The following is a 19,068-nucleotide window of genomic DNA, read 5'->3' as shown; positions in this document are numbered from 1 at the left end:
TACCGGATGCGGCGCTGGTGCGTGTGCAGCGCGGGGATGAGCGCCACGTGGTGCATGTGCAGCGTCAGGAACCAGCACACCGTCTGGAACTTGGCCTCCGGCCACTTGTGCGCCGGGTTTTTGTCTGCAAGTCATTAACCTTATGTTACTTAATCTTTAATCTCATTGCACTTTAACTTCTAGCAGCTCGCCATACAAGAATAATTTGCAGTCAAAGTTGAATCAATGGTATTAGAAAATAAATTTGAATTTGTATTGTTTTAAAAACGAATGAATTAAAGCAAAAGCAACTCTGTTCCATTTAATAACTATTTAAATTTTACTGTAGGAAATCAGTACTAGTATTAGGATGGTGAGACGCTAGAAGTAAAATTCATCTGAATTGGATCAACAACACTCAATATACGAGTGGGGGCGAGGTATATATGTACGCGGACGACGTTGCTGCTATTGTGACCGCTCCTAACATTGACCAACTGGAGGTAAAGTTAAACACGGTCGCCGGGCAATTATCGGATTGGTTTGAACAAAACGGTCTCATTTTAAACTTAACCAAAACCCAATTCATCCAGTTCGATCTGTCCGGACGCAGGCGCCGCCCGCTGCATGTGGGACTCGCCAGCGGCGTCATCGGTCAAGTCAATAGTACCTCTTTCTTGGGCTTTCATATTGACCAAAGCCTGACGTGGAAGAGCCACATCGAAACCTGTGCGGAAAACTAGGGAGTGCTTGTTTCGCCTTAGGTAGGCTGATGACTGTTCTCCCACGACAGGCAGTCCGCAGTTGCTACTATGCCAGCATACAGTCTATTGTACAATATGGGCTTGAGCTTTGGGGACGCGCAGCTGATTGGCAGCGTGTTTTCCGGCTCCAAAAACGCGCCGTAAGATCCTTGGCTCGAGTACCATGGCATGAGTCGGCAAAGCCACACTTCACCGCCTTAGGTATCGTCACATTGCCGGGTCTCTTAATACTGCAGACAGCAGTGTACACACGGGAGAATCTAGATAAATATCCCAGACGGGGTGAAAAAAGCGACCGTGTAACTCGCTACGGTCACAAATTAGCGGCAGTGCCACGTAGCTTAGCCAAAACGGCTAAATCTATACAAGTCATGGGCCACACCCATAACCAGCATCCATAACTGATGCGCCTAGTCTGGTGAGTTTCAAGGCAAAACTCAAAAATTGGCTTATTGAGCAGCCGTTTTATAGTGTCGAAGAATATCTGACCTCAAAATATGTATAAATAAGTTAATTATGTAACAAAACTAAATGACGTTAATAATAATAATTAAGTAATAATGCTGTAATAATGATATAATAATAATAATTGATTTCATCCATTTATATTTCCGAAATGTACATATGTAAATCTTGACATGTAATTTATATTACCAATAAAGTATGAGTATGAGTATATTGTCTTACAAATATCTGGAACATAGACACATGAAAATCCAACTCTAGTTGTTATTAACTTCACTATGCTCGCCTGCTCGGTCAAAGAATTTATAAAGAACACATTTTATTGCAAATACCACATACTGTGTTATGTGTTTCAATAGAAATAAGTACAGCCAATCAATAAGGCTGAAGTGAATTTATGACCCAATCAAGAAGCACTTTTAGTTCATCGAGGCAGTTAAGAAACTTTCTGTACCCCTCACGCAGTACAGTTGCGTTTTGTCTCTTAAGCTAGGTTTAGACAAAGCTAGTGCTGGCTTGTTATTGCCGGTGGTCTATTCCCGCCAGTGCTGACAGCCAGCTGTTTATACGAGGCCAATAACGAGCCAGCGCTGGCTTCGTCTAAACCTAGCTTTACGTTAGCCGGGTGATTCAACTATTTCTTGTTGTTATTGTGTCCCGTCAGCCAGGGGACAATATTAGCACAGTTTGTTATGGTTATTTTAATTATCATAAATGCATGTTTGGTTACTTTAATTATCATAAAATCGGGGTTTTAAGAGTGACTCAGGAGAACGTAACAATGGCAACGAGTGACAAGAAAAAGTTGATTCACCCAGCCCATGAGTCATCTGAAGGCGTAACCCGGATAGATAGCGTTCCAGTTTAATACGGACTGAGAATAAGTAGTTCTACAGAACAACCAAGAAGAACCCGCTTACTTAGTTCATCGAGCCAGTCCTGCGCCTCTTGCGCCGTGAAGTAGAGTCGCGTCTCGTCTCGCACGTTGGCCCACGAGTCGGGCTGGAAGGCGTACAGGGGGTACACGCGCTCCAGCTTAATGCGGACTGAGAGCAGCTGTAGTACTGAGCACACGTTCAGCATGAAACCATCACCTGAAAAGGAGATTTTTGATAAGATAGTTCAAACAGCTGTTCTCATAGTTTTCTGGCAGAATCACTGGCAGACAACTATTATGTGAAGAGGTCACAATTCATTGTAGCAACTACAGTTTTATACTAAGTCAGAACTCTACTTGAAATAACAACCATTTTGTAAGATAGTATGTTAATGTTATACATATATATATATATATATATACCATGCAATGTATAATGTAATAGCTAAATAAATGACAACGGAATTTTACGTGTTTTTCCCAAAAACCTATACGTTGATGACGTTTAAATGTACGATTACTTTTAGATATAGTATATATATTTAGATATAATAATACAGTATTAAGTTTCGTCAAAACATATATGTAATTCGCACAAGCATCGACACAAATATATTCTACATTAATACTAAAACAAACCATAATATCTGAAACAAACTTCGTCTAAAACGTATAAACTAACGCCCATCCCCACTCTGCACCAAGCCCGGCCCGAAAGTTCCCATTATGCTGGCAGCATTCCCACGCTGTATGGCGGTAAAAACTTGTTGGACCAGCCAAGACCCAGAGCGGGAATCATTACCCTTCTCCGTAAACGCCTGCCCAACTACCTAAAAAGCTCCAGAGCCTCGGATCATTACCCCAGGGCCCAGCAGTCTCCATAGCGACCGGTACGACACAGTACAGTAAGTTGGTTACCTAAGATGAATAAAAATTAAATCTTCTGCGAGTTCACCCATTATATTAGTGTTTGGAAAATGATTTGTCATGTTGAAAGTCATGATGGACAGGATGGAGAGTTATGAATGAAACATTAGTGATTCAATCGTTAACAAATGATCGCATTCGCAGATTCATTACGTTACGAAATCAATTACTTACGAAAAGAGAATAAAACACTATTCATGATATACGCTTTATCTAAATAATATGGATCATTTATTCTGATAACTTAGATAATAAAATTGGGCCACCATTGAATACTGTGAAATATATTAAGCTATGTCCCAGAAAATTAACATTTGATGAAATAGAATATTATAACGAAAACTTTTGTGCGAAACCGTGGAGCATGTTATTTCGAGTAACCCGTCTGCGGCACAAATGTTAAATTATCTTATTTGGGGCAAGTTTATTTACACTTATTGCCTGTATTGCTGTATACATAGTTACATACGTGACGGCGCATTTATAACAAAGGAATGGATGAATCACGTAGTTCGACAAAGCGTTATGTTCAGGAGATCGCAAATTAAAGAGGGTGTCAAGGCGATCGGAGCTATAAAGCGCAAGGTAAAAAGCTTGCACGAATTTCATCGACGCGCCAAACTTTATGGCATGCCTCCTTGTACACTGCGCAAAATGAAACCAAGGGTCACTATTGAATCGACATGGTGCCACATTGATAGAAGGTAAGGAGTTGCTTCTGTCGTGTTTCATGGTAGTCCATTATAAGGACTGAACATGCCCGAAATAGCAGTAAAGCAAATAATAATATGGCCAAATAAATGTCGAGTAACGTATACTTGTATTTCATCAAGCAGATTCTCATAAAAACGTTAAAGCCAGCATGCAACTGAACCAATACTTCCACGAAATTTTAATTTGTATTATGACACAATGATAATTATATGTATATCTTTCAATCTCCTTAAGTTACGGATTGTCATCGAGATAAGGTTGAAACGCGCTTAGTTTTCAAAAACGTATGTAAATGGAAATGGAAACGTAGCATTAGACGCGTCTGTTAGCTATAAAACAATTGACGAACTTCCTCAAAGAACAAGTACCTAAACGTAAATATTTTCACAAAATCTAATGAGTCAATCTGGACGTTGGGAAGTAAATATATTGGAGCGGTTCCAATACAAAATTGTCTAATAGCAACGGAGGTGAGCGACATTTCGGAGGAACATGCGCGCTATTTTCGCCAGTCATTAAACAGTCTTGTTTTTATTATCCAAACAAGCTCAGGGAGTACTACTACCGTCGTATATTTAGTTCCTTAATGCACGGGTAAAGCATATGCGCACATAGACGTATAAGGGAACTCCACTCCACCTCGTAGTTCATATCTTTTATTCGAACTGACCCGTGTGGGTATTTTTATATTGGACGTCCTTGCTCTTGGCCTCAAAGGTCAGTTTTGTTGAATATAAAATTATGAAACGTGCAGTAGAATATGTGTTCAGGAAATAATAGTTTATTCTGAATTTTCCGCATTATCAACGTGTTGTACGCTATATATTTTATTACAGATACTGCATGAACACGATTAATCGGCAATAAAAATTCGTAGGATATGTAGACATTACCTACATATAAGCGTTTTAATTTAGTAATTCCTCTGCTAGCTATGAAAATGGACAGATAGCGATAACGAATTTTCAGTACCTATTTACGTCACGTCATAGTTGCGTGGACAAAAGAAAACTTTTCCTTCGCAATCACACACCTAACCTAATTAATGAACGATAAACGCTCAGACGTCATTTCATTAGCACCTGCTCCCGAAAAACGTTACTCAAAAGTCAATGTCGTTCGAGTACATAGACGTTCTCTTCTGCTCCACTGCCAAGAGTGAAAACACCACTTGCGTATGATTGAAAATAAATGTTTTGAGATGAAAAACACAAACGTCTCCCTCCTATTATAATTACTGCTGCTTACATATTAAAGTCGATTTCAGAATGGATACATTTGTTACAAATGTTCATCTCGAATAATTTCAACGTTAGTATTTTTGAACAGTGAATAATGACACTTCGTAGTAACTGCCGTAAGCTGTGGAGTCAATGCCAGGTGGATAAACTCTTCTGTAAATTGCCTTTTTACGATTTTTACACATCACATGTTTCCGAGAACATGCCAATTTGTTCCTGAATAATGATACTGTTTTTTATTCAAAGTGGTAACTGAAATAGAAACGTACCTAGATAGAAACGCACATGCCAAAGTCAGTGATTCAAAATTCAATCTCCGAAAAGCCATTTATGAAATCATGACAACATGCAAATTGGAGTGAATTCATTGTCAACTTTCAAGTTACAATTTTATTTAAAAAAAAACTGAGAAGAGTTTACGAAGGGCGAGGGCCAATGCGAGAAATATTATTTATATCAATGAATTCAATGATACACAAAGATGACAAAGAGAAAGTAGAGTTACATTGCTAGCCAGTGGCGCACAATACAAACGAAGAGCCTTCTGTCTGTAAGTGAACCTTATACCATTGCAATAAGGTTCAAAGCTGGTTGTATTCTAATTGGTATTAAATCACTCACCGGCCAGCGATCTCTCGTCGGTCTGCAACTGCGCTCTGCGCTCATTCCTCTGCAGTAGCGCGGCGAAGTAGTTAAGGAAAGACTCCCTCGCATCAGGGCACAGCAGGATGTTATGGCAGATGTTGTGAAGCGTATTCCTGCTAGCTTCCACTTCGAGTTGCAACGCGAAGGCCAAGCTGCGGTCGCCTGACCCCGTTGCGAAGAGACGTTCTGCAAGACGGGGGTTTTCTTCCGCGAATAACGATATCTGAAATAAATGACGTGGGTTAACATGGTAGACACATGCTATCATTTGTAGGATGATTTTTAAAACAATATTAAATATCATGAGATTTCACGATAGCATATAAATATCGTAGCGATAACACTCTTGACGTAGGTAAACATGCACCCGATCCAACAAAAGTCTGCACTAGTATGTTTTTTTTTATATAGTGTAGGTAGGTACAGTCGCCATCAGATATATCGGAGCGGCCAAGGTGGGGACAAATATCTGAAACACGCCTCTATTGTCAAGGCGCTAGAGTGCGTGTTCAGATATTTTTGAGCACCTCGGCCGCTCCGATATCTCCGATGGCGACCGTATATACAATAGTCATAACATCGGAACTGGAAATTCATCCGGATATATTTTGTAGAGACAGCAAATTCAGGAATTTTCGAGGATAAACAAGATAGATACACCTAAGTGGCGAAGCTCTATAGAAACCAAATCCCACTGTCTTGCCTATTTTAGGTCAATTAAGCTACACAGCACCTACACCCTTCAAAGAAATAATAAGCCGAATTACCTTCGGCTTGCTTTATGCATGTATTTACATATGCCTAGATCCAGTCCAAACCACTTAACACTGCCGTCGCTGTGCCCCGCCGCCGTGGTTCTGTGAGCTGTAGATCTCGCTAACGCCCATGACTCCGTCATTTTTAAAGATTCCAAAAACGGAATGGACAACAATAAATCTAAAAGGTAATTTTAAACCCTCTGAAAATTTGACGAAGATCGGTTCAGTAATGCTACCGGTAGAGAAGAACAAACGGACAGTCGTAAATATAATTGCATTTTTCCCCAAGCTGAAATGGAAACCTTCGATCTCGCTTGCTCAATTAAGCGTCCATCTTCATCGCTCTAATCATATAAATTTACTGAACGTCGGGGAACATCCCGGTGACTAAGTGATAATATTTCTACGAAGATATAAAAAAATATCAAAATATAGGTTGGTTTAGTATGCCCCTGACATTGGGCCCGCTTGGTCGTGGCCCAGAAAGTTGTATGCTACCCGTAACCTAGTTTTGAAAGGCGCATATTGATTGACGACTGGATTTGTTTGTAAGCGGACGGCTGACCCCGAGATTAGTTCTTTCTCATGCTCTATTTTTTTAGTATTAGGCGCTAACTTTCCGTAGGTAGTGAATTTTTTTCCTGTATTATGCTTTTTTGTTAAATTACGGATTCTTCATTCATCTTCTTCTTTTCATTTGGAGTTACATAATACGGGTGGAATAATTACTCGTGGAAAGGAAGAAATCTAGTTACTGCACACCAAAGTAGGGACAAAAACTGTGTCTGTCTGTCGGACGATCACATCTCATCACCGGGGCGAATGTTTTAAAGATATTGGTAACTCTAATGTCACTATGGATTGTAATTATAACTAGATTTAAACGACATACTGTTCTAGACCTTGAGACGGATGGATAAATTTCAAGTTTAAATATATATTTCCTACTCAGGATCCATATATTATAAACATGAACCTTAATATTGATGCCTGACCTGAAGCACCTGCAAATGTCAATGAGATTATCACTTCACTAAACAGAGAAGACCGCAAACCACCGAGTAACTGTACCGGAACGAGCTAGACCTTGGAATCCGCGGCTGCTATTGAAAGCGATCGCAACCAGACTAACTGAAGACCAAGGCTAGGGCCTTGGAAAAACGCAATTGTACTCACAGAGAAGAAGGGCCCGAGGAAGCTGACTCGCGCGATCTCGCGGCCGGGCGCGGTGGTGACGGCGGCGGGGCACAGCGACGGCAGGCGCGCCACCAGCTCGCACACGGGCCGCTGCGCGTGCCGCGGCCCCGCGCGCAGCTCGCACAGCGAGCGGGTGTACTCACTGAGAAGAAGGGCCCGAGGAAGCTGACTCGCGCGATCTCGCGGCCGGGCGCGGTGGTGACGGCGGCGGGGCACAGCGACGGCAGGCGCGCCACCAGCTCGCACACGGGCCGCTGCGCGTGCCGCGGCCCCGCGCGCAGCTCGCACAGCGAGCGGGTGTACTCACTGAGAAGAAGGGCCCGAGGAAGCTGACTCGCGCGATCTCGCGGCCGGGCGCGGTGGTGACGGCGGCGGGGCACAGCGACGGCAGGCACGCCACCAGCTCGCACACGGGCCGCTGCGCGTGCCGCGGCCCCGCGCGCAGCTCGCACAGCGAGCGGGTGTACTCACTGAGAAGAAGGGCCCGAGGAAGCTGACTCGCGCGATCTCGCGGCCGGGCGCGGTGGTGACGGCGGCGGGGCACAGCGACGGCAGGCGCGCCACCAGCTCGCACACGGGCCGCTGCGCGTGCCGCGGCCCCGCGCGCAGCTCGCACAGCGAGCGGGTGTACTCACTGAGAAGAAGGGCCCGAGGAAGCTGACTCGCGCGATCTCGCGGCCGGGCGCGGTGGTGACGGCGGCGGGGCACAGCGACGGCAGGCGCGCCACCAGCTCGCACACGGGCCGCTGCGCGTGCCGCGGCCCCGCGCGCAGCTCGCACAGCGAGCGGGTGTACTCACTGAGAAGAAGGGCCCGAGGAAGCTGACTCGCGCGATCTCGCGGCCGGGCGCGGTGGTGACGGCGGCGGGGCACAGCGACGGCAGGCGCGCCACCAGCTCGCACACGGGCCGCTGCGCGTGCCGCGGCCCCGCGCGCAGCTCGCACAGCGAGCGGGTGTACTCACTGAGAAGAAGGGCCCGAGGAAGCTGACTCGCGCGATCTCGCGGCCGGGCGCGGTGGTGACGGCGGCGGGGCACAGCGACGGCAGGCGCGCCACCAGCTCGCACACGGGCCGCTGCGCGTGCCGCGGCCCCGCGCGCAGCTCGCACAGCGAGCGGGTGTACTCACTGAGAAGAAGGGCCCGAGGAAGCTGACTCGCGCGATCTCGCGGCCGGGCGCGGTGGTGACGGCGGCGGGGCACAGCGACGGCAGGCGCGCCACCAGCTCGCACACGGGCCGCTGCGCGTGCCGCGGCCCCGCGCGCAGCTCGCACAGCGAGCGGGTGTACTCACTGAGAAGAAGGGCCCGAGGAAGCTGACTCGCGCGATCTCGCGGCCGGGCGCGGTGGTGACGGCGGCGGGGCACAGCGACGGCAGGCGCGCCACCAGCTCGCACACGGGCCGCTGCGCGTGCCGCGGCCCCGCGCGCAGCTCGCACAGCGAGCGGGTGTACTCACTGAGAAGAAGGGCCCGAGGAAGCTGACTCGCGCGATCTCGCGGCCGGGCGCGGTGGTGACGGCGGCGGGGCACAGCGACGGCAGGCGCGCCACCAGCTCGCACACGGGCCGCTGCGCGTGCCGCGGCCCCGCGCGCAGCTCGCACAGCGAGCGGGTGTACTCACTGAGAAGAAGGGCCCGAGGAAGCTGACTCGCGCGATCTCGCGGCCGGGCGCGGTGGTGACGGCGGCGGGGCACAGCGACGGCAGGCGCGCCACCAGCTCGCACACGGGCCGCTGCGCGTGCCGCGGCCCCGCGCGCAGCTCGCACAGCGAGCGCAGCGCACGCAGGGCGGGCGACACGCAGCCGCGCATCTCGGAGCGGATGCCCATCAGGAGGGGCACGAAAACCTGCGGAAAGCTTCGTTGTTCATCCGTCCCTTAAAGTTACTTGCAGCTGTACTTGAACATAATACATATATAAATTCAAACCTGTTTTTGGTCGTTGCGCTTGTAAAGTCAGTAGAATTCGATTTTATATAAAACTAAAATAGTAACATTATTTCAACATCTCAATATCAATGAATTTAAAAAAAACAACGGATGCGTGACATGCGTGAAAAAAGTTTTCATTAACCGCCGTACGTATTTGACGTACAATTTATCTTTTAATTAGTTTTAAGTATAAAATTAATTTTTTTTGTTGTAATTAAACAAACTTTAGCAAAAGTTTCGTGTAAAATGAGCGATAAAGATATTTTGGAGCTATACAGCGACTGCAGCTTCAGCGCTGTGCAACGATGCCCCATGTCGGCTGAAATATGAGGTTTGTGAATATATCATAGAAAGTTTATGGGTATATAGATAAAGTAGTGTATGTAACTGTACACAATTAGGCATTAAACACTCGTGTGATCCGTTTAAGAAACTCTTGCCTTTCATTATGTAGCAGTCACATAAACTAAGCTTTCGCTGTAAGTGAGAATAATTATGTGGTACTAAGTGGATATCCTATATTAGTCTTTAATATTCATCATAATAATATTTTAATATAATAATAGTTACCTATCATTAAACGAATTTGACTTACGTCTTCAAAAACTTCTTTGTCCAAATAGGTAGCGACCAATAATTCTGGCACAAGTCCGGTAGGCGCGTTGCCGATAAGTAAATATGGCAACAACGGCGACTTCCGGCACTTTTCCAGGTCCATTTTGTCTCGCAGCACTAGCACTATATGACTCACAAGCAAAGTTCTCAAGTTCTGTAACAAATCACTCAAAGGCGGCTCCGAACTCTTCTTTGGATGCTCTCTTTCATATATGTTTATATTGTTGTAGAATCTCAATATGTAACTAACGGCTAACCCCTGCGTGGGGATCGTTTTAGGGATGGGTAAAGAGGGCGCCGGGCAACCCGACTTGTCCGGATCATTGTCTGAAGACAACGGGCCACCTCCAGTTAAAGTGTCGTCGCCACAATCTTCGTTCAGTCTTTTGGTTGTTTCGGAAACGGCGATGAGTTTTTGGTTTAGGGGGTCAGCGCCGTTGGATATCTGGAGGATGACGTCCATGAGAGCCTCTGACGCCATATCTTCTAAACTAAGCTTAGGGTTGTCGAGCAGCGACGCCGCGACTGAAGGTACGTAAATACCGCCTGCAAGAAAACATTGCATTCAAAACCCCCTTTTGCCCAAATCACCTAAAAAAAAAGGAGAAGCGAGATATCTAATTGATAATTATACATTTCATTTTTTATGCCGTTAGATACCTTAATAATACAGGGGGAGCAATCCAAAATCACGACGACGCCGACGTATTGGTTTATTCCAACCTCACACTAAGATACTGACCCATCTGCAATGGCAAAGACGGGAAACCATTGCACATGTGTTTTCCTGTCCTACTTACCAGCACTGTCTTCTGACCAGGACACCTGCAGGATCTTGCCCACGATAGTCCGCAGCTGCTCCTCCGTCAGTTCTGTGCAACTAACAGTCCGGGAGCGGGAAATCTTTCGTGCCGGTGACGCGGTCGAGTCATTATCTTCCACCTGATAGCAATGTTATTAAGGACATGCACAGTTGTTAAGGAAAGATCAACAAAAACTTATCCTAGAACTAAAACTGGCTAACAGTTTTGAATGAATCACGGTTAGTTTCACTAGACTTATATTGACCGGGATATGGATCGCGATTACCTTTTGTCACAGATTAATAAATAGTTACTTTTGTATGGTTGTTGAGCTCCCGATAATTTCAAAAACAATACAAAAGGTAATCACGGTCAATATAAGTCTACTGAAACTGGCTACCTATACAAAAACAATACGGTTCCTCTGCTTTTTGCTCGACTTGATTTGCACGTGACGCGAATTAAATTCCTTTCTTTATGGAACCAGAATTTAGATATGTCGCTCGTTGTTCTCTGCTCAGTTACGTTAATAAGTCCATCAATTGCGAATTTGCGATTGAGTCGTCAGGAAGAAAAAAGTCTAAAAGTCTATCTGTTAAATGAGGCCACTAATTCTATACCAAAAGATCTTTTTATTTTATTATTCGTACCTATAGCGATAAACAGAACCGCCATACTAGTAAATAATTCAGTACGATCGCGATCTGGTAACCGTTGAGCGATAGTGCCTTTTGCGATTAAGGCGCAAGTAGGTAAATAAATCAGTTTCATCTGAGTTATATGGTTTTAATATCATTGTTCGGTATGCTTTTACTTAATGTCCAGTCAAAAAAATTAGGGTTCCTTAGTATCCTTAGTAATATAGCAATATGTTACTGTGATGTATATGCACGATCTATTTTGCGTCTGATGCGTCTCCTAAGTACTCCAACGAGCCTACGCAATACCTGAGTGTACCTAAGTGATGTTGACCTAATAAAAGCCAGCGCATTGAGTCCTACGACTCCTACAAACCGCCCACCCGCTCCCTTGACCGCCATTTTGCTAAGGCAACGTTCTACTAACTTTGATGCGGATTATTGTGTTTCGCTTTCGAATAAATTGTATAGTATTCTTTATCCATATCAATAAAATGGAGGTAATTCAAGTGATAGAGAGATGTCATAAATATAACACCGAAACTGAAGGACACTTAGGCTGACACTAAGGCTTTTAATTATATTCGACCCTGAAGCATTGTTGGTCTGCAACAATGAATGCTCCCCAAATCCTAAGATAGTAGGTAACAGAAAATCAATTCTGAACCTAACTTTGTTTATTAACCTCATTGGGGCATTTTCTATGAAACGCACAACGTCGCGCGGCATTGTATTTATATCGGAGCATCGTTAATAATGGCTTAAGCGCCATCGACAATAAGGTCCCTTTTTATAGAACGGTACAGACTGACTGCAACTTGAATGGGAACAGAGGGCCTACCGCGAACCACGTTTGAGGTGTTGCCTCTCTGTCGCACTTGTAAATTCGTACGTAAGTGTGACAGGGAGGCAACACGTCGCACGTGGTTCGCGGTAGGCCTTCTGCACGACGACGTTGCAGTTGCCGTGCAGTCTGCTTGCAGATCCAATGCAAATTGCAGTCGGGTTGCAGTCCGTCTGTATCGGCCCTAATACTTTTTAAGTGCTACACGCGTACAAAACAATGATGAGGAAACTCACACAAACATATACGTGAACATTGAATGTGAGGATCGCCGTCGGCCTGTGGTTTCCTACTCCAGCCGGGCCTGCACATGATTGGCGCGAGAGTATCTCGCCGCGACATACACTACCCGTCCCCCTTTAATTCATATAGTTAGTAAAAGAAGGGTAGTCTATCTCGCGGCGAGATACTGTCGCGTCAATCATGTGCTCGGCCTACAGTGCCAGAGATACGAGATACCTATACACGGCACTTTGTATCGATCGATATCTATACTGTTAATTACAGCGACTCGACGACCGTGACTCTTTCTCTGTACATTAGTTATTAGTTACGAGGCTATATAGCTTAAAACAATTTTCCTTGTTACTAGGTTATTACAATGTATCACTGGAAAGGTACTCTGAAAAGGTATCTATCTATATTTCCTACAGCAGTTCTATTTAAAATGATTAATCTTCGCTGTACCTAGTAACTGTACTACCAGAAGATTCTAAAAGGACCACGCCAAAACCATGGGTATCCATTAATATTAGGGGTCATCCATTAATTACATCACACAAAAATTCGATTTTTCAGAACGCTTGTTGTTTGTTTTTAAAGGTTGACAAAGTGCATGTGACATTCTGAAGTAGCAAACGTTCACATGAATAATAAAATAAAATCACTTCAATCAATGCATTATGCTTATTGTGTATACAAATGCGTCACCAATGTTTCTGCCATATCCCGTAAATGTTTCGCAATTCATATTTTATCGGAACACTTTCCGAGATCTTATTGTAGTTCGGGTAATCTAGAAAGCGAACAATGAATAAATGATGTAATAGGTGTGCGCCTACGAAACGCGGACATTATATTGTGACGTCACGGCCCTCGAGCGAGTGTCACGTAACAGAAGCTCTGCGGTTAGGTTTGGTCAGTGCGCAGTGCATGGCTATGGCTGGCATTGCGTGCTAGTGTGAATGTGATCTCCGATTATAAGTAGTTGTTAAGAGTCTCGGGGTCATGTTATAAGTTTGGTCCTAGCTCAAAGTCAAGATCAACTGCTTTTGTCAACTGTTATTGTAACTTTGTTGATACAAAGTCAGTGGCGAAGCGTTGATCAAACCAGAGCTAATTTGACTTTCTTTTTCCTTTGAGACATCTAAGAAATAGGCGCTCAATTGTATAATATTAGGCAAGTCGATATTTATTTATTATTTTATTTATTTAATAAAATACAGAGTATTCTTACAATAATCATAGCCCCGCAAAACTCAATAAAGAGTTTGACTGTGGGGTCATCAGTCTCTAGTTGCATATGTACTTAACTTAATTTTATAGTAGTGCAATTACTACAAAAAGATAGCTAGCTAGCGCGGATACCTACTGCATAGCTATACCTATACCTATAGCTAAACTCAAACCCTCTCGTGAGAATAGGCCTGTGCAGCACAGGCCTGTGCTGTGCCCACAGCAGTATGACGTAAAAAGTCGAATAATCACGTCACGTCAGCCACGTTTCAAATATTCACGCACGTTTCGTGTCTAATATTTGCGGACTCGCTGATTCCCCAAATTCAGGGAACTTTCAAAATAAACGACGGGAGTTCGGAGGTAATAACAAAAAAATACCTCATTTCCTTGGCGGTAAAGCCACCTAGGTTTCAGCGTGTAACTGATGCATCATTCCGTTTAGCTCCGGTCAAGATTAGGTCTACGATCTCCCCTGGTTAAGGCGAATAAAAAGAGGTCATTGGGGTCACGAGTGTAGGTACTTATATTAAATTTTGCGGTAGGGGCCATAACTCGACTAACGACCCCTGATAAGAGTGTCAGGACAAACCTATCGTTGACAAGATGCTAGTGATTTTAATAAAAGCCTAAAAATACTCATAGCCCAGGGGCTGGAAAACTTTTAATACCTTTAATGCCAAACGCATTAGAAATCATCAGTTTCAGGCATCTTCAGACATTTCCAAAGAAGCCGGACGCGATCTCCAAAGCGTGAACCGGAAAACTGATCATTTTAAGCCATATGGAAAGGAGGTGCGGTGTGTTCAGAGTTACGTTACGAGATGGTTTGACATTAAGAAATTGGCTGGCGGTAGCGCGCACCGCGCGTTAAGTTGATAACATGGGGTCTTCAGTCGCAAAAATGTAAAATTGATAGATTTAGTCGGTGAAATTGTACACCTTTTGTTACCCAATTGAAATAACAAGTAATAGTTTCTATTAGCACGTCTTCTTATCTTGCCTTTTATCAGATAATTTTTTTGAAAACAGACTCACTAAATTAGTAATGATTTTTTTTCTGATGGACGTTTAGGTAAATGCGCGTAAAGCACTGATTTTGTCGCTCTTATTTGTAAATTTCGTAAAATTTGGACTGCTAAAAATGGTAAATTTGTATTACACATATTCTGTACTTGACCTTTATCAGGTTACATTTTTGTTATATGACTTAGATTTCGAGGAAATGAAAGTTAAACGAATTCAATTTTCTCCGAAAATTACTTCAAAACAAATGACAATTTCTCTGAAAATCGACTTAATTTCAACGTAATTTTGATACTTAAACAATCTACAACATTTGCTGAAACTATACTTATACATTAATTTGTATAATTTACCACCATAATTTTTTGATGAATTTTTAAAAACTGCCCCTTCTCTTCATATATTACCGGTGACGCACGCTCGCGATCTCATTATTAAAAGGCAAGATGAGAAGACGTGCTAATAGGAACCAATACTTGTTATTTAGATATTACGTAACAAAACGTGTATAATTTCAACGACTAAATCTATCAATTTTACATTATTGCTCCAAAATCGACTACGGCCTCTTAACAAGGAATAAGAACAAACGCTGAACCAGGTCTGTGTAAAGTTATCTTTGTAGCTACGATTGACTGTTCAAGTGTACACTTCTGATTTAACCGTGTTATCTTGAGCGTGTCATGACACGGTATAAAAACGTTTTTGAAAAGCATTAAACATGGAAAACAATGTTCATAATTAAAGCAATTAAATGTAAATGCGATGTAGGAATTTACATTTTAGCATTGTAATACTTTAACTGACACCCATTATCAAAACGTGCGTAGCCTAGCGTCTTATATAATGTAGTAATTAACAGTGTCAAGTTATGAACTTGATTAATTGCCATTATTTAAAAGCCTTACACTAGCAGAGATGCTAAGACAAGACAGAATGTCCAACATCATCAAACACAAAAAAGATGTGTCCCGCCGAGTTTGTTGCCGGTCCCATATTGGGTTACCCTCCTACAATTAAGGAGGGAATTAAATCTTCTCGGGTCCGAGGTGTAGGGTTGGAGCCGGCGTAACTTTATCGCGTATATCTTTACTTGAAAATATGTAGTTGTATTGTATACCTAACTAGCCTTATGAACCGATTTTGCATGTAACTACAACCAGCGTTAAAGTTTATAGTTTACGGTTCATTCTTTTTTGTATGTGGGTATTTTTGCCCTTTGTAGTTTTTCCTAAGTCACCCGTTGACCACGAACGGTGTAAAGGGTTCGAAACGTCGGGATGTAGTAAAAATTCATTATACGCGATATAATCCGTTTTCATAGTTTTATTTAATGGACATCTTCAAAGGGTAGCTTAGGGTAGTAGAGTTATAGGGGTTAAGAACAAGGGGGTGTGTGCAACACCCTGAACTTCTTCAAAGAGTTTAAAGTATCAAAGATAGATATAACTCCGTAATAGGTGGATACAGTCTAAGGAAAAAACGTGCCTCGAATATCAAGAAAATTTTATTCTCGTTCAGAGGGCGCTACTAGTTTTGGCCTACAGTCGTATAGATGGCGTTGACGGTTTCGTTTGTTATTTAACAATTTTAACACATATCAGTGAAAGAACATGGGTCAAAATCATAAAAATAATTAATGCAAATAAAAAAAATCATTTATCTATATTTAAATACATTCTATCGTATTTTTATAAATCTTCATTTTTAGTTTTAAAGTGTATCGACAGATGACAGTGAATTTACTGGGGTTACAAAATTTACTATGACAGTACCGCTCTAGTATAAGTTACTCTATGAAAGTATTGACAAAGCACAAGTAGCATTCTTGGACTTTCAAGTAACCAAAGTGGTAATTATCAGGCAAGCAAAGCGTGTTGTTTGCCACCAATAGGTATAAAAAAGTTTGTACACCAAAATTAAAAAAAACAGCTTATTTTGAAACTTAACAAGATGCATGCTCAAAAGCGAGGCATTTTGGAGATTTGGCTTAAAGTATGCACACATGTAAGCACACATGCATGGTTCAAATGGAAAAATTGATTTCCCGTTGTCTTAATGAATCTGTTAATTTTACAGGATATGGACTCTTGGAGACCCTATACATCTCTAAGGATAATTTGATAAACTATATAATCTTATAGTTCTGACATGTAGAAACATTTACACCTGTGTGTTTCTTTTAATGTAATTCGGCATTAAGAGACCTTATACATCTCTAAGTAATTGTAATATGTTAGTTTGAATTGGTAGTTGCAGTTATAATTGCAGTTATAGTTGTATATTATAATTATAAAAATTATAATTGTTGATGCATTTTTTTTTTGCTTGTATATAAATTCAATGTTGACATGTAAAAGTGTGTTGTGGCCTATTTGTTGAATAAATGTTGAAGTTTGAAGTTCCATCTACACAAGTCAATACTTTTATTACTAAACCAAATTATAGAAACAACTTGCATTGTACAAAATTATTTAAAAAAATCCTAATTCGAATATTTAACAGTGAGGTTAAATAAAGGTGCCTTATTTTGTTAAAAGCAATTATTTCAAATAATTTCAACCATACAAAGACAACTATTTATTTTGTAAAGCCTTTATTTATGATGGAAGATTGAGTGACATGTTCATTCAGCCTTGGATACCTTAAGAATGACATTATATGTATAATAAAAATATTAGACAGGCAAGTCATGTTCATTTTACCGTACACTTGTTAATCTCATACATGTTTACTAATTTTACATGTTTTATACACTTGTTTAAGACTAGTAAGATTTGTATAACAATCTTATTTGAATGAATCTTATTAACATTGTTATCTTATTTTGAAAAGGTGTAAAACACAGCTGTACTGTAACTGTAGCTTTAACAAATCTTATTTGTTTTTGTGTAAAGTGAATCTAATGCCTGCTTTGTTTAATTGTTCTGAATTCCATGCAAGTCATGTTGTAGAGATATAAAACAAAAACAAATGGAACACATACCTCCATGGGCTCCTGTTGTTGCTCAGACTGGGAATTCCTTTCTGACACATCATCCACTTCCATAGAGAGGGAACGTCTGGAGCAACTGGGTGAGGCATTGCTAGGCCGCGCCCGCACTGGTGACGGCTCAACAAACTGTGCCGGAGATATCGACCGAGAGGTGCTGACTTCCCTTGGCGTGCCTTGCTCCACTCCAGTAGGTCGCGGAGAGCTTCCCACCCGCACTGAACCACAACTAACCAGTGTATCATCACCCATAGAATCAAAACTATACTGCCTCGTCTGAGACAGATCTGTCATTTTTGTGTCTGGCATCTCATCTAGTAAATTATTGTCTGTCTTTTCTGTAACAATTAAACCATCAGCGGGTATCTCTGTCTGATCACTCTTCTTAACTTCATCTGAATAGAATGGCTGTTTGTTGGCGTTGGCGATGTCCTCCGGTGTGCTGGGCTCCGTGGAGGGCGCAGGCGGGCTGGCGTGCAGCGCGGGCAGGGGCGCGGATGCACCAGGAGTGGAGGGCGGGCTCGCGGGCGCAGCACTGCCTGGCCCGCTCAGCGTCGCCAGCCGGGCCAGTCTCCGTCTCCGTATCTGCAACAAACACGAGGCTGCAGCACGTGCGACCAAACAAACTCGCGCGACCACCGAACGCCAACGCTTTGTTTTGTTACGAAATTACACTTCCCATACGCACTATGCTGGAGCTCATCTACGGATCAAAATTTGGACTCACCTCCTCCTGACTTAGTTCACTCATTGTGGCGGACGTTTATCTTGACTGTGAACTAAAACTATTGTATGCACTGTTTCTCTGAATTTCTTAAAATGTTAAACAGGAACGAATACGGAGCAAGCTACACAACGTCAAGCAGTCAGTCACCTCTCAGCTGACGGTGCTGCCAGGTACTGACCGAAAGTTTACCCTATACTACTGATTACGTGAAGGCCAAAAAACAACGTACTTTAGATGAGATAATTCCATTTTTACGAAATTATATTTGTTACTTCACTTCAGTTTTACATAAATGCGTCAACGTAGAGAAGGGAAATGAAATTATTGTTGTCTGGAAGAAACCAAAGATTTTACAGTTTAAGATAATGAAAAAAAATCTATATTTATCTGATTAATACAATATACAATTCCTGAGGTGTGGTTCTGATATTGGGGTGCATATTAAGGGTAAAAGAAGAAATTCAATATTCATT

The 19,068-nt window shown here is 42.7% G+C and overlaps 2 protein-coding genes across 2 annotated transcripts in view; both read right to left on the bottom strand.

Annotated features, from left to right (window-relative positions):
- LOC134746520 (ubiquitin conjugation factor E4 B) overlaps positions 1–18,779 on the bottom strand; it is a 35,537-nt gene extending 16,758 nt beyond the window's left edge. The window contains exons 1-8 of the mRNA XM_063680934.1: positions 18,596–18,779; positions 17,863–18,453; positions 10,911–11,052; positions 10,091–10,656; positions 9,187–9,411; positions 5,589–5,835; positions 2,129–2,302; positions 4–124 (exon numbers count right to left, since the gene is read on the bottom strand). Of these exons, the coding sequence (XP_063537004.1) occupies positions 4–124; positions 2,129–2,302; positions 5,589–5,835; positions 9,187–9,411; positions 10,091–10,656; positions 10,911–11,052; positions 17,863–18,453; positions 18,596–18,619 (2,090 nt within the window). The 5' untranslated portion in view covers positions 18,620–18,779. The remainder of the gene's footprint in view (positions 1–3; positions 125–2,128; positions 2,303–5,588; positions 5,836–9,186; positions 9,412–10,090; positions 10,657–10,910; positions 11,053–17,862; positions 18,454–18,595) is intronic.
- LOC134746518 (serine/threonine-protein kinase mTOR-like) overlaps positions 1–19,068 on the bottom strand; it is an 83,707-nt gene that overhangs the window by 20,186 nt on the left and 44,453 nt on the right. The window lies entirely within an intron of this gene.

Source organism: Cydia strobilella, chromosome 13, assembly GCF_947568885.1.
Source record: "Cydia strobilella chromosome 13, ilCydStro3.1, whole genome shotgun sequence".
NCBI lineage: Eukaryota > Metazoa > Arthropoda > Insecta > Lepidoptera > Tortricidae > Cydia > Cydia strobilella.
This window is presented reverse-complemented; position numbering and strand designations above follow the sequence as displayed.